The 16,606-nt window shown below is 47.8% G+C and overlaps 1 protein-coding gene across 1 annotated transcript in view; it reads right to left on the minus strand.

Moving 5' to 3' along the window:
* Positions 1 to 16,606, minus strand: part of LOC126524416 (serine/threonine-protein phosphatase alpha-2 isoform) — a 72,454-nt gene that overhangs the window by 40,344 nt on the left and 15,504 nt on the right. The window contains exons 3-4 of the mRNA XM_050172735.3: positions 15,056 to 15,160; positions 4,782 to 5,005 (exon numbers count right to left, since the gene is read on the minus strand). Of these exons, the coding sequence (XP_050028692.1) occupies positions 4,782 to 5,005; positions 15,056 to 15,160 (329 nt within the window). The remainder of the gene's footprint in view (positions 1 to 4,781; positions 5,006 to 15,055; positions 15,161 to 16,606) is intronic.

The raw sequence follows: 16,606 nt of genomic DNA on the forward strand, positions 1-16,606 counted from the left end.
TTGCCTTGCAATCTTGGTAGTCTGGGTCCCCAGGTTTCGAGCCGCGCACACACCTAGCACAGAAGTTGCTCGGGACAACGTAGTCGACCACAAATCTGGAGAACAGTTCGATGACTGTGCAGACTCTGGTGTGTAACGAATGGCCATGCGTCATCCATGAGCTAACGTAGGATACCGTTATATTCCCAGAGTTCGCAAGTTTCATGTCATTATACAATAACTTCACTAATAGCACACCCGCGCCCATCAGCTTTTGGGCAGCAGATGACGACACCGGCTTCTGCTTGAGATAGCCTTGCCTGTTTTGTTATGAAGGCCATCGTGCGAGATATTCATTGCAGCAAAAACGCCATTCATCACTGTTTGTCGATTTCCAGTGCTAATCATCGCACGAGCGGTGAGAATGTTGACAACAAAGGGGTTGACCATTTTGCCGTTTTTCATGCACAGTGACCTCCACTTGGCAATCGCATCGTCACAGTTTTCACAAATGGCGAGAAGCTTGACGGCAAGGCTGCATTCTCGCTCCTCTGAGTCAAAAGCCACGGAGCTGCAGAGGCTGCACTTTAAACGTGAGACCAAAGTGCTTATTGCTTCCACACTGATAACATAAAAGCGTGACTCCATCTCCGCCGGCCCGTCCGCACTGTCGTTGAAGCTCGTACACATGTCCAATTTCTGCTTCGTTGCCAAAGTTCCCGCCAGTTGGAGGTTTTCCCCCGCTTGCTTCTGCCGTTAGAGCAATTCCACTGGCTGCACCGTCTTTGTGTCGTGCCGAACGCTACTCCTGCAATCACTATCAGCCGGCGATGTCGTTAGGCCTGGCTCGCTCTCGCCAGGTCCGTTGCATTGCGCGTCAAAGTCATCGCTTGAAACCACCAGCAAGTGGTCATCGCTGTGTTTTTCAGCAGGGTCGGAGCACTTTTCAAAGTTGTAGCGCGCTCGCTTTCTTTTCTTGCTAAACTTGATTCAAGTGGCACCAGATATAAGACAGTTATCGTACAATTGGAAAGTTCAGTGAAAAATCGGGAGTCTCCCGGGCGAATCGGGAGGGTTGGCAGGTATGCAAATGTATGGCAGTGTATCTTTTTTCACCAGCAATGTCGTTCATTTCTGATGATCAGCGGGGGGATCAGCCATCTTCCATTTCGGTGGGAGTCAAACGCGGTGGAGAAACCACCTGGACAGCACCGACTTTTGGTGCAACCAACAAAGACGAACACGAGCGACTTGATGGGGGACATGGGTCCTAAAAACTTTTTCTTATTTTTGGGTGAATCTAATAAACTCCACTGTCTGGTGTCATTTTTCGTGCTGATTTTCAGAACTGTAATTAGATTTTTGATAGCTGTAGCAGTTAAAAAAATATTGAGGTCTGAAGTCTAATTTCAAACTTGTTACAGGGCTTTTTGATGATTCCATCTTGCCAAACCAAAAACTAAATGCATGACACCATTGCTAAAGACCTACTGTAGGGGGTGATGCTATTTTTATTCATTTGGAAGCATTTTGCGGACAAGAAAACAACTTTGCATTTATTATGAAATTTTTTTTCTAATTAGCAGCGATTACTATACCTGAATGTAATTTTCATGATGGTGCAAGAGTAAAAAAAATAGCATCACCCCCCAGATCATTTCAATACGAATAAAATGATACCACCCTTCTCATTTTTGGCCAAGAACAACCCAGAAAAAACACCTGTAAGGCAGAGTACAGTGTGCAAAAACATCAAACTGAAATAAACGCATTTGAAGTTTCAAACAAATGTAGCTTTTGCTGAAGTGAATCTACAGCAATATGAATGGCGCCGTTTTGAAGCTCTATGTTTTATAAGAATGGCCATACTAAATGTGTGACTGCACACTCTCAAAATAATAGCACACTGGCCACTGAGCTAGCACAAGAAACTTTATTAGGCACCATGCTCTACAAAGAGCATGGTGCCTGGGTTTCGAACCAAGGTGCAGAACTCTGTATGGGCATGAATATAGTTCCATTGTTGTACCTGCAGTGTTGGAATCTCAGCGCTGACACCCGTTGTTGCAATCGCACCGCTAGCACGAGTTGTTGCAAATGGGTCGCAAGCCCCAAGGGTAGCGTTGGCCTGGCGGCCTGGGGCACAACTGGAAGCATATCCGAAGGTCCTGGCAAAGCATGAGTCGACTGCTAACAGAACAACTTGTTTATTCTAGCATCGCAAAAGAGCGGCCGGTCAGGTCGACCGAAGTGGAGAGACGGGAGAGCACGTTACTCGACGGAAGAAATCGGAGCCTCCCTTGGCGTCCGGGAGCAGCTGCTTTTATACTCTCGGAGTCGAGGGGAAGAAGGAACGCCTCGTCAGAGGCGCACGTGATGCGGGGCACGGACAGGCTGAGAGACACGTTGAGACTAGTGTAGTGACGCATCCGCCGGGCCGGCGCCGGTCAGACCTCCTCGCTTCACACTTGGGGAGCTCCTCTCCCCGGCTGCCGCGCTTTGACAAGCGTGGGCACCAACATGCACACACACACACACGCACACTTGAAGACACAGGGCATTGAAACATGCCTGGACGCGCTTGGCGGGGAGGCGTATCGGCGGCGCTGAACAGGCCAAAATGTCCGCCGCTTTGAACGAAGCCCCGGCGTCCGTTGCATCCGCGCCGGCTATACCGCGCGTCGTAGGCGAAACGTGACAGCAGGCTGCCTGATTGATAGCACTCTCCATTACAATCAGTGAGGCATGTTTTTAATTTGGTAGATTTGACCATGTTACTGAATGAAGGCTCTGAGTGTAAGTATATCCTTCATTGTCATCTTCACCTGGCAATGGCTGTGGAACTTAGGATCAGAGATCCAGTGATAGATATGCAGCTGCTAGGTGCTTTCCAGAATTGTACTTTTGTATGATGTCTCGATCACTTCTGCAGCCAGATGTTGTGCCAGCCCAAGGAGCCTAGTGAATAGAGCTCATGATGAGGTTCTCTTTATGAAGGGGGGGGGGGGGGGTATAATAGATATTGTTACAAGCTATCGTGACAATATGATCATAGAGTGAACACGGAGTATGCTTGGTTGCGAGTCCGAGGTGCAGACGTGCGAAATTCCTAGCCGCGGGCTCGACGCGCAAAATGCCTAGACGGGGGCTCGAGGAGTTGACGCTCGATGTACTTAGTCGCGCAGTCGGAGGCGCCGATGCACAACACGCTTAGGCACGGGCCCGAGATGTCCGCGCGCAATGTGCTTGATCGACGAGTCGGAGACTCCTATGCGCGAAATGCTTAGCCGCGGTACAAGGATTGCATGCGCTATGTGCTTGGTCACAAATTCCGAAACACCGAGTGCTGAAAGGCCTAGCCGCATGACCGAGGATTCCGCGCACGAATCTTGGTTGCGAAGTCCGCATCGCCGATGCTCGGAATACTTTGCCATGGGTCTGAGATGTCCACAAACGTAGGAATCAGCCACGCTACTGCAATGTCCGCGTAGCACCCGTTTTGACATGTAGAGATTACGGCGAGTGGAGACTTCGACGCTCGCGAGGTGCAAAGAGCCGTGAAAGAGCCGAGCAGACGACGCGAGCACCGGACCAATGGTGAACTGCGCTGGAGTCACGTGGCGGGCGCGGCCAATTGCAGACTCCGGCACAACCTTCAATCATTTACTTTTTGTGTGCTTGTTTCTGTACGGAGGAGATAGCTGAAGCAGGAAATTTGAAGATGGAGAAATGCTCTTTCCAACAAGACCAAGATGGCAGCGCTCGGTTGCGCCGTTCCAGAGATACTGTGGTTTGAAAAACGCTGTTCTTTCTTGATTTACGCGAAATTTTTCGCCACCTTGGCCTATAAAACTAATTTTTCAGAGCACTTCTACGTGGTTTATATGGATGATGTTTCGGAATCGGATAGAAAAAGAGTTATACAAACTGAAAATGTGATTTTAAAAAAAAATCGATTTTTTGGCCATTTTTCGCTACGCAAAACCCGCGTCCCCCCTCAATCTGCTGGCAAAACTGTGCAGAATGAGGGAGCCAGCGAGTGATCTGGAATCAGCGTTGTCAGCGCAGATGGTGCATTCGAATTCACAAGGACACCTTCCATTCGTGTTTGAAAGGGTGTAAGGACGACAGGCGAGAAGTACAGGAGGCTGGATATACGGATAAGGCTGGAGAACAGGTTCCCTTGTATGAGCGCACAGCGGCCGTTGGGGTGAAAGGGAGGGTGCAGCGCCTCGAATCTCTCTTTTCCTTTTCAAGGATTTCGTATTCCACTACACCCAGCAGCCGAACTTCATCATTATAACTGATAATGAAGCATGGGGGCATTGTAGTAAGCGGGTTATTTCACCATAGAAAACACAAAAGATGGTGCAGCTGCTTCTCATTGTTCTAACCAATATAATGTTAAAGTATAAGTGGGTTCGACTGTACATAAGCATCTATGAGCCCTTTGCTGGGACCGGGCTTCAGCGACATTATGCCTGGAAAAATGCATGTACGAGGAGGGTATCAGCGGGGCTCTACTGTACCTGTATAATTATTTCAATGGATAGAGTGTCAAATTTCTCTAATTGACGAAACCTCGCAATAAGAAGCGGGTGCACTGCACGTGCACTTGGTTATGACATCTTTTACCTGCCTACCGGGACTTTGCTTTGCCACACAGCTGCACTATCAGTCATTTGCAGCTATCGTTCTGGGCTGCTTTTCTTTCTCCTTTTCACATATTCGACACATAACTGCTTGCAATCGCTGCCTCTGGGGGGAAATGTAGACAATGAATAGACGAGACAGGTAATCACCTGGTGCGCCCTGCAGATGAGATCGAGGTCGTGCTTGTGCAGAAACTTGGCGACTACGTCAGCGCCAAAGGTGAAAGAGACGCCACGGTCATTCTCGCCCCAACCCATGATGTCCTTGTCGGGATCAGACCACAGCAGGTCACACAGCAGGCCCTGGTCGGGCACGTCCGTTGGGCGCATTATCCGCCGCACCTGCTCCATCGACTGCAGGTCCGGGCTCAGACCTGCAAGGCCACCCACACTTCTGCTTAGTGGACTGCAACTCTTGGAGGTACTGTATTTACAAGGGGTGCGCAAATACTGAATACAGTAAGACCTCGTTAAACCATAGACGCTTAAACAGTAGTTTCATTTTAAAAGTCAAATCTCCGACTCGGCAGCCATTCAACATAATGCTTTTTGTATCTGCATAAACTGTACCAGCTTTTTTATGCGTACGTATCAGTTAACACATAGTGTTTCCACTTTTCGTCGCGAATCGCAGCGGTGTGTCGTCCCCATCAGGCGGCACAGCTGAACAAGCCTCAGAGATCAGAACAATGGCCTCCAAGCACCCTGTTCGTTTGAGCATGAAGCCACATCAACATCATTTCAGCGCCATGCCAGAGCGTTGTCGCGTCCACGGTGTAAAAAGAACAGGTGCTTCAATGACGCAGGGGCCGCTGGTGGGAAACGAGTCTCACTATTGGTGGTGTTTCACGTCTGCACCACTGAACGGCAGCACACGTTAGAAGGCTGAAAAAGTGGGAAATTTGAAGTGTAAGCAATTGTAACTGTATGCAAAGTGCGTTGAAAGAAATTAAAACAAATTTCTTCACGGTTCCTTCCCTTCACTATAGTAATTAATATCCCTCAGGTGCCATAACAGACAATAATGACTGACAATTCAGTCGCGCCGCGTGCTCTAGCAGACAGCCAGGTGGCATTTGTCGATCCTTCAAAGTGGTTGCCGACAAGCGCTGTGGGAAGAAAATAAGCTATCATTCTAGCAAGGTTCACTTCACAACTGAGGAATCTATCGTCATCATTCTTGGTAAGCACTTAAAAATTCAGACGAGCTGTCTGAATCGCAAGATAGGGAAGGGAGGTCCACATCTCGAGCTGCAACGTTGCCCGGTGAAGACAGATTGTAGGTGAGAACCGATTCGCACCAAACTGCAACCGCAGAGTTTCCATGCTCAGTGAAAACAGTCGATTGCATGGTTCATAGGATGCTCCCGAACATGGACACTAAGTCCTGCAGCCAGGAGTATGCTTGCGAGGAGCATTTCAGCTCGGCGTACGTCACAAATTAGTGGACAGTGGTACACAATAAAATTTAAAAGGGTCTGAACTTGGATCTTGTTGGTAAGGCTTCATTATGCTGAAACAGCACCACAAAGGACAAGAAAGAGGGACAGGTTCCTGTTTGTCTTGTCTCACTTCTTTTTTTTTTGCTGTTACCCCATAATGAAGCAGTGCACAATAAATTTGTAACCGTCAGCACATCCAAAAGAGGAAATTTGAGAAATATGGCTAAGCTAACAAGCACGTCAAAGAAGCCCAAGTGGGCATGAATAATACCAGAGTCACCCGCTACAGTGTACATCTTCATCAGAGTATGTTGTTGGCAACCAAAAACCCTGAATTCAATTTTTCAACGTTTAGAACATGGTTTTTAAGGGATTAGCTGTCTTTCAATTCGTGGCTTCTAAAATTCAGACCTTCTGTATAGAATCTGTATGCGAAATGCGCTATGTATCATATTGCTTTCAGTATAAACAGTGCAATACAGTGAAACCTCGTTAAGCCGTAGTTGGGCGGAGCTTGGAAAAAGTACGTACTAAACGGTAGTACTGTTTAACCGAATAGCATGAGATCGCCCACTTACCTGTCGAAAACGGAACTCAAAGAGAGTGCGATGAAAGGGGGAAAAAACATGCAGTATTTATTCACTTCGCGCGACAAAAGTGTTATTTTTTCGTTTGATGCCGCGGCGGCCTAGCACGACGACGACAGCGGCCTCAAACTTACTGAAGCTGCGTGCCAGCTTTTCAGCCAGCCCCCTCTTCTCGGCAAACACTCACATGGCAGATCCCTCGTTCGCGTTACGTATTCTCCGTGCACGTGCGCAGTAGTGCTGCAGAAGTCCCGGGGGCGCCTTTTTCATTGCCGGGTGCCGGAGTTTGGAATACATTTAATTTGGAATAGAGTTACGTTATCGCGCCCCCGTTCTCGTCGCGATGATTGCATTCATGAGGCTGACGTAACGCGCAGCTTATGCTACTGCCGGGCCTGAATCGCCCGTGCTGTCGCTTTCCGTGTCGTCCTTATCACTGTCGCTAGTCGACACTTCGGCAACAACACAGGCAACGATGGCCAAAAGTCGAACCTCGTAGCCGACATGTCTTCGCGGTCGCAGCAGCGCTGCCGAGCAACTTCGCATTCCAAATGCCACACACTGTAGTAAACAGCAGATCCCTGTTGCGTGCCAGCGCCGACTTCTTCGTGTCACGTTCGATAGCACGGACGATGCCTAATTTTTCTTCTATGCTGAGCACCCGGCGTCTTTTTTTATCCGAGTTTCGGAACGACGCGAGTCCTCGCCTGCACGACGCCATAACGCTCTCTGGCACGGCGTCGAAATGATGTCGATGTTGATGTGGCTTCACGCTCAAACACACAGGGCGCTTGGAGGCCGTTGTTCTGCCGGGCCGCCTGATGGAGACGGCGCACCGACGTGTTTGCGCGACGAAAAGCTGAAACGCTACGTTTTAACTGATGCGTACGCAATAAGCTGGTACGGTTTATGCGGATACAAAACATTATTTTCAATGGCCGCTGAGTCGGGGATTTGACTTTACTACTTTTAAAACGAAACTACTGTTTAAGTGGGTACGGTTTAACGAGGTTTTACTGTATATGAATGCTAACTTACTTTATTAGGTGAAGGCGCTTCTATTTATTCAGACTAATCCTATGCCGCACTCCTCAGAACCCCGTTTCGTATGAAATGGGGGCGGGAACACTGCACATTGTGACAAATATAGTAGCGACGGTTTGTTGAAGCAGAAATGACGAAAGTAAATTAGGTAACTGGTAGATTCAGCAAAAGACAAATGGTGACAGCCGCAATGAGAGAAATACTATACGCTTTTGTTTAGAAAAGGTAAAAAAGCGCCGCAGAAATTACAAGTCACATTTTAAGATTTGTGTAACATAAAGACAGTGGCTCAAGTTTTGTCGTTCTAAAAAAGGCACTTTAAAAAAACACAGGCTGCAAAGCGCGCTCCCAGCATGGTGGCCAGGGAATGTCCCGAACCTGGCGCGCCAGCCTCCTGCAGCCCCCTAGTCGCACGCCCCCTCTAGCAGTGGCCCAACATTAGTGAGACGCGCCCCATGCTTCCGTCGGAGCATCTGTTCTTACACTGTGGTTGCGTCGTGGAAGCTAGGACTCGCATCATGCTCGGATAAAAAACACTGAGTGCTCAGCATAGAAGAAAAACTGGACATAGTTCGTGCTACCAAAGGTGGCACGAAAAAGTCGGCGCTGGCACGCGACAAGGATCTACCATTTACTACAATGTGCAGAATTTCAAATGCGAAGTATGCTAACAGTTCCTTCACGGCCCGATTCATAGCTGATCCCCCAGAGTGGGTTGTGCCATTTCACTAGCGAAGAAGAACAAGTTGCTCGGCAGCACTGCTTCGACTGTGAAAAGATATCGGCTATGAGGTTCGACTTTTCACCATCGTTGCCTTTGTTGTTGCCGAAGTGTCGCCTAACGACAGTGATGATGACCCAGAAAGCAAGCAACAGCACAGGCGATTAAGGCCCGAGAGTGGTAGAAGCTGTGGGTTACGTCAGTCTCGTGAATACAACCGTCACGACGAGAACAGCACCCCGCAATAAGAAAGGTGCCCCGCGACTTCTGCAGCGCTACCATGCCTGTGCACGAAGAATGTGCAACGCCAACGAGGAATCTGCCATGCAAGTGTTTGCCAAGAACAGGAGGCTGGCTGAAAAGCTAGCTCACAGCTTCAGTAAGTTTCAGGCCGCTGTCATCGCTGCTAGGCCGCCGCGGCATCAAACGAAAATAACAGACTTTTGTCGCGCGAAGTGAATAAATACAGTCGCCGACCATTTATTCGGACCTCACGGGGACTGGAGAAATGTCCGAATAAACAGGTGTCCGAAAAAGCAGATTAAGAAAAAAAAAAAATGAAATCCTTTATTTCCACGCACTTATTCGGGCTCGGCAGTAGGCTTGAAGAAATCGTGAATGCGCCGTTGCACGCTATTCCGTTTACGCGCAATCAGATAAGCCTGAATCTCGGAGAGGGTCGTACGGTCACTATAGGTGGCTGAAAGCACAGTCACTGCTTGTACACACTCCGCATGCGACGGCAGCGTAGCACATGGTGCGTCATCTTCCGACTCAAGAGTCATCGTCCGGTGGTGCAGCAGAAACCTGACGAATGATCTCGCCGTCGTCGAATTCTGCGCACGTCAGTACAGCAGTGTCAGCACCTGTGAAACTGTCAAATGAGACGGTGTCCGGAGTCGCAATGCAACCACTGCGCACGTCTCGGCAGAATATTTTCCGCGTCAGTAGGGAGCACATCGGAAGGCGATAAATCTTAGGCCTCCCGGCACCCGCTTGCCGGCATTCCCCAGCGCAGTCTGCGCGGGCACTGTCGGCGCCATTAGAGACTTGACGCGATGTTTCCGTATGCCGCGTTGGATCACCGAAACCTCGACACAGCACACAAAGCAAACACCACCGTGCCGACGCCAGTCACACAAACGAAAAAACGTGGCCTGCTCGCAGCGTCGTGCGCGAAGAAACAAATCAGCTGCTGGATTGTCTTGACATGGCCTACTAAACTGAAACCGGAACTGCTGCAGAGCTACTCTATCGAACCAGGCAGAAACGATGATGATGAGCGGAGATTTTTAGTAGCGCCACTTCGTGGGGCAGCAAGGAAGCTCCGTTCAAAACAAAAATGGCGTTCAGCAAGTCGAACCATGCACCTGTCAGAGTCGGTGCATGGTGCTCTCGACCGAGTTGGCTCAAGAAGTGTCCGAAAAATCAGATGAGAGGTTGCAAGGTGTCCGAACTTTCGGCAGTTGTTATACATTATGGTCTATGGGGAAAATGGCGGTGCCGCGAAGCTGACCGAATAATCGGGCATGTCCGAATTTTCGGAGTCCGGAAAATCGGTCGGCGACTGTACTGTACAATTTTGCCCTTTCATCACACTCTCACTGAGTTAAGTTTTTGACAGGTAAGTGGTCAATCTCATGCTACTTCAGTCAAGCAGTACAGTAAAACCTCGTTAAACCGTACCCGCTTAAACAGTAGTTTCGGTTTAAAAGTAGTAAAGTCAATTCCCCGACTCAGCGGCCATTGAACATAATGTATTTAGTATCCGCATAAACCGTACCAGCTTATTGCGTACGCATCGGTTAAAACGTAGCCTTTCCACTTTTCGTCGCGCAAACACGGCGGTGCGTCGTCTCCACCGGGCGGTCCGGCAGAACAACAAGCCTCAGAGATCGGTACAACGGCCTCCAAGCGCCCTGTGCGTTTGCACGTGAAGCCGCATCAACATCAACATCATTTCGACGCCGTTCCAGAGAGCGTCATGGCGTCGCGCAAGCGAGGACTCGCGTCATGCCGAAGCTCGGATAAAAAAGACGCCGGGTGCTCAGCATAGAAGAAAAATTAGACATCGTCTGTGCTATCGAACGTGACATGAAGTCGGCGCTGGCCCGCGACATGGATCTGCTGTTGACTACAGTGTGTGGCATTTGGAATGCGAAGTTGCTCGGCAGCGCTGCTGCGACCGCAAAGAGATGTCGGCTACGAGGTTAGACTTTTCGCCATCGTTGCCTCTGTTGTTGCCGAAGTGTCGACTAGCGACAGTGATGAGGACGACACGGAAAGCGACAGCACGGGCGACTCAGGCCCGACAGTGGCAGAAGCTGCGCGTTACGTCAGCCTCGTGAATGCAATCGTCGCAACGAGAACAGGGGCGCGATAACGTAACTATTCCAAACCAAAAGTTTTCCGAACTCCGGCACCCGGCAATGAAAAAGGCGCCCCGGAACTTATGCAGCACTAGTGCGCGCGTGCACGGAGAATACGTAACGCCAACGAGGAATCTGCCGTGCGAGTGTTTGCCGAGAGGAGGGGGGCTGGCTGAGAAGCTGGCACGCAGCTTGAGTAAGTTTGAGGCTGCTGTCGTCGTGCTAGGCCGCCGCGGCATCAAACGAAAATAACACTTATGTCGCGCGAAGTGAATAAATACTGCATGTTTTTTCCCCTTTCATCGCACTCTCTCCGAGTTCCGTTTTCTACAGGTAAGTGGGCGATCTCATGCTATTTCGGTTAAACAGTACTACCGTTTAGTACGTACTTTTTCCGAGCTCCGGCCAACTACGGTTTAACGAGGTTTCACTGTACTACCGTTTAGTACATACTTTTTCTGAGCTCTGGCCAGCTATGGTTTAACGAGGTTTCACTGTAGCTGATTTCAAATCGAATATGCCCTTCGGGCACTGCATCCACATATGTGTACGCTAACTAAATATTATCGTTTCCAGGCATACGAAGCGAATATCTAAGTTTGAATTTCGCGCCCTTAACATTTGGATCCTCCCTGTCAAGCTAGTGGCGCCATCCTTTTTAAATACACTGAAATGTTTTTGTAAACAGCAAGCAAAGATGGATGTCACAACATTTTACGGTGGGATGAGTAAGTAGCTCTCACTTTCAAATTCTCTCTTTTCAAATGGCAGTGAATAAGGCATTTTATTATTTGGAATGTGTGAGTAAGGTAATGTAGAAGTGTTAAAAAAAATTTCATTATCTTAGACAAAAGAAGTGCTTCAGTGGACTTCCAGAGCTTCACGTCCATGATTGAGGACACGGCACCCTAATGCCGAAAATATAAAAGTGGCGCATTTTATCCTCAATGCTGCGTTTTTTGGACAAGAGCAGTAGGAAACTGGCTGGTTACGTGCAGGTATTCAGAACCATGCATCCACAAGGAGAAGATTGAATGATTCAAGCGCTGAAGTGCTGTTCACGAGAATTGCCAATGGTGATGTCTCTGATGCAGACTTCTCCTATGATGAAACAGAAGAATGGCAACGTGAAAACACGATAAGATGAACTGCGCTAAGTTGTGTATTGATTGACTAACTCTAGTTTTTTTCTAGGACCCAAATGTTGGCAGCTTCACACCTTCGGTGATGGTAGACCTCAACTACCAAGTTCTCAGCAAAGTGGGTGAAGGGGACGTTTCCTCCAACCAACAGAAACTGCGTCTATAACCCTCAAGCAGGAAGCTCAGTGCCACAAGAGCCAATGATGTACTTTTCTCGGTATGTCACACCAACTCTCATTAAAGATTTTGCGAGATTTACAAAGATGTATTATCTCCAAAGCAATGGAGTGGAGCTGGGAACAATAGCCCAAGAAATCAAGGTGTTTCTAGGGATTTTGATGTACAGGGAAAAAGCAACACGAATCGCTACAATAGCCGACTGAGTGCAAAGCACTTTATCAAACTCCGGGGTGCGCTCCACATTACTGACTCGAATGCACCAAAAGACGTCAACGACCATGACTAGTTTTGGAAGGCACGACCCCTTCTCAGAACATTCAGGCAGCGATGTCTAGAGTTGGAGCCTTAGGAGCACTGCAGCATTGAAGAGCAAATGATTGCATTCACTGGACGGATTCCTGCAAAACAATTCGGTAAAGGCAAACCGAATACAGAAGGCGTGAAGGTGTTTGTGTGATGCAGCTCCGACGGCCTAGCCCACGATATCGAATTTTATCAGGGGAAGGGCACAAATGTCGGCATTAAACATTCGCATCTTGGACTTTGCAACTCTATTGTGATGCAGCTGGTTGAAAACTGGCCTAAAAAAAGGAATCTAAGACTCTTCATGGACAATTACTTCACTCCCGTGAAGCTCTTTCTTGAGCTGAAGGAGATGGTAATTTCAACAAGCGGAACAATAAGGGCGAATCGGTTACAAGGCTGCTGAATGAAAACTGAGGAGGAACTAAAGAAGGAAGGAAGGGGAAGCCCTGACCAGAAGATTTCCAAAAATGGGGACATCATTCTCGTCTGTTAGTACGACACGGGTATTGTAAACATGGCTTCAGCCACTGTGAACATAAGCAAAGCAGGCACAGTGAAAAGGTGGAGTGAAGCATCAAAATCGCACATTGACATTGAATGCCCTCAGGTCAGTGTTCAGTACAAGTACATGGGGGGTGTTGACAAGATAGATTTTTTGATGTCTTTTTACCCACTGCTAACTACAACTAGGAAGTGGCTGGTGCGGGTGATATCACATTTTGTTTCGTTTGCACTCTGCAACAGCTGGTTGGAGTACATTAGAGATGTGAACAATGGGCAACTGCCCAAAACGAGCATATCAGATTTGCTCGCATTTCAGAATGACGTCGCCAATAGCTTAGTTGCAAGGAACAAAACACTTCTTTGGAAGCGGGGCCAACCGAGTAACGAAGGCCCAGCGGTGGTCGCTAAGGGTCCTCACGATGCAGAGCCGCTGCCAACGAACACAGTACACTACGACGGCAGCAACAATGGGCCTCAAGTTATGAATATGCCAAGCGCACAATGATGCAGACGCGAGGGCTGCACATCCAAGACCCGTGTTCGGTGCTGCAAATGTGGAATTTTTCTCTGCTTGTCCTCGCAGAACAACTGTCTTTATTTCATAAGTCTTGAACAAGTGAATTTTCTTGTTAACCATTTGTTTTCTCACATGGAAACATTTATTCATGCCTAACGAGTAGTTAGAAAATGAAAAAAAAAAAAAGACAAGTGTTTACACTCATGTAACGGCTTTGAGGCGCCATGTCCACATATGTGGACATGAATAAAATGTACTCAAATTTGAAAATTTTTGCATCATTTTTTACTTTTCTCTGGTCTGCTAATCATAAATAATGAAAAAAAATATTTTTCCTCTGAACAGATTTAATTGGCCCCTGAAGGGGTCATCGAATTGGAAATCAGAAAATCTGTCGCAAAATTTAATGCTTATAAATTTTGGGCAAGCAAATACGGTGCTGCACACAGTCAGAAGTCTCCTAGCAATGAACAACAAGAATCTACCAAGCTATCAGTAACGTAGGTACATAGAAATCGGGACATTCAGTACTCGTAAGAGCACACCAAATTAGCATGCCAGCACCGATTACTACGGGCGTACGAATTTCAAATATCACAGAATCGAACAGCAAATGTTTGAATGATTCTTGGTTTTGTAGAGACCTGCACAGCAACACGTGTTGTGCATGCCCCAGAGACTTTCGTGCTCAATGCTGCCCAAGCGAGTGTTTCACTTCGTTTCTGACGCAGGAGGAGCACCGTGCACGGGAGGCAGTTGCGAATTTTGTCAATGCTAGCGCTCCCCGACGTTGGCCCGATGCGGCAAACGCACACACAGCGGCCGAACACTGTAATTTGCAAAACGGCACCACACCAGCCGAGGCCACCTCTGTCGGTAACAAGGCTCGTCCGGGTCGACAGGACCAATCGAAATGATAACATGGACGGAGGGAATGGCAACAAAAGCAGTGCGTATTTAATAAAGTGTGAAAGCATGTGCGAAGATCGGGCCGCCGAGAGGCACGCAGATATTGTTAAATACGCGTGCCAACGAAATTCACACCCCTTTGAGAGCCTTCAACCTAATCTGCATGCGTGATCTCGGGAGCGATCACTGATGAGCAGCCTGTACGTACACATTAGCGGCAAACATTTGGCGAAAGCTTGCGGCCTGTTACCACATCGGCCAGCGGCGAATTTTCGTCACGGCCCCACTGCCTTTGCCATTAGGCCTATAATTGGTGCTACTTTATCGGGCATTAGGGACTTAAACAATTTTGATGCCGAATCAACGCAGATGTATTTGCAGGAGTCGCGCGACACTTGGAAAGCTGACAAGTCGTCTCGCAAACGAAAGCGAAACTGCGTTTGAAGGAGGAGGAGAGGGTAGCGAGTGTCGTGAACTTGCCGTGACCCTCCAGATTTCAGTCACGCCGAATGTGTGGACGTGCGCCAGCAATGGATGGAGCACTGTTCGACTCACGTGATGTGTGTTCCTTTCTTCCGTCACGCAGATTCGCTTTACCATAGCCCGCCTGCCATAAAGTTGGGATAGCCCTTCAGCATTTTGAAGAAAAACAGAGAAAGAGTCCACAGAGGAGGTGACATCTCAAAAAGAGTCTCTCACGTACCTCCGTGCATGCAGAAAATTTTCTCGTCCACTATGGCAGCCACCGGTAAGCAGTTAAAGCAGTCCGTGAAGGTCTTCCACAGCTTGATGTTGTACCTCCTTTTGCCTGCAACAGCATAAAGAAAAAGGCACTTGAGAGGTCAATAGGGCTGGGAAACCACAAGCAAGGGCAGTGAAATAATACAGCTTGCTTCAGAGCAGTTGCTCTGCAACAATTCATACACTGTCTGCCACGTCTGTTTTTTTCCAGGTGGTAAAAAGAGGCCAGTAAAAACATTTTTGCGACACCTGTGTAGTTCATTGGTCACATTCAGATTTTATGCCAACCACTAATTTTGAGTTCCACTAAAATGCAAATGCATCAATAAAGCTTCGGCCACTTCTGGCACACTACCAAAGCAACTGGCAGTACCTACATGCATCCCTAGCTCAGGCCTGAAAACCGTATAACTTGAAAAATAACTGCAGTGGAAGCTCAAAGAATACTAAAGGTTGATTTATTACTTAAATTTACAAAATAATTCACAGGCCTTGAACGGTAAAGATGCTTCGAGCAGGCCCTCCGCTCTACAGTTGCAGGCAGCTAGATTAATTGTGCTACAAACGGAAAGATTCATGAAATAATAATTAACAGCCATAATTTCAGTTGCCATTATACACTGGTTCTGTGGAGGGCAAGTGTGGCAGTGAATAATGGAGCAGGTCCTAACATTCAGCCTCTGAGGATCAGACGATGACTGCATTTGTATATTTTCTAAACAGCCATGCTGCGAACTTGAAGCAAAAAAAAAAAAAGTGAAATTATTAGCGTTCTTACAGAAATCTTAAGCATGCTCTTAAAATTTGGCCTTTGTGAGTAAATCCTAAAAGTTGGCTAGCTTCTTTCCTCAACCTGGCAAGTGGCAGTACTCGGCCTCTGTATCACCTCAACAACAACTGCCTCTGTATCACCTCAACAACAACTCGCAACCAAGGCTAACCGACACCAACATGCAACAAACCTTAACACAAGAGGGCATTCTCTGTGAACTATGCATGAAGGGTGCAATCTGGTGGAAAAAAACTCCAACCAGTCTTGCGCCATTCACTGCAAAGCCTGTAGCAAAAAAATTTCAACGTCGATACGCTGTCGCCAGCAGGGGTCAACTGGATTTTGACCTTTTTTTTCCAATAGGCTGTACCTGCACAGTTGGTGGCTACAATTCAAATGGCTGTCTCATCCCGAATTAATCCCATTTAGATAAACAGCGATTGGTCATGCGAGCTGCCGAAGCACATGGCGTAGTCGACGACAGAAAAAAATTTACTTCTGGAGTTTTACGAGACCAAACCAGGACCTTATTGAGAGGCACGCCATAGTGGAGATTAATTTTGGGAACTTGGGGTTCTTTAACATGCACCCACTGCATGGTACACAGGGGATTTTTTTTGCACTTTGCAGTCAACAACAGATGCAAATGGCATTATTGCAGGTCATGAACACTACGAGAAAGCAATGGAAGTGCATCAACTTGCGTTTTTCTCTTTCTTGCTTTGTGTACTTTTCATTCGG

Source organism: Dermacentor andersoni, chromosome 3, assembly GCF_023375885.2.
Source record: "Dermacentor andersoni chromosome 3, qqDerAnde1_hic_scaffold, whole genome shotgun sequence".
Lineage (NCBI taxonomy): Eukaryota > Metazoa > Arthropoda > Arachnida > Ixodida > Ixodidae > Dermacentor > Dermacentor andersoni.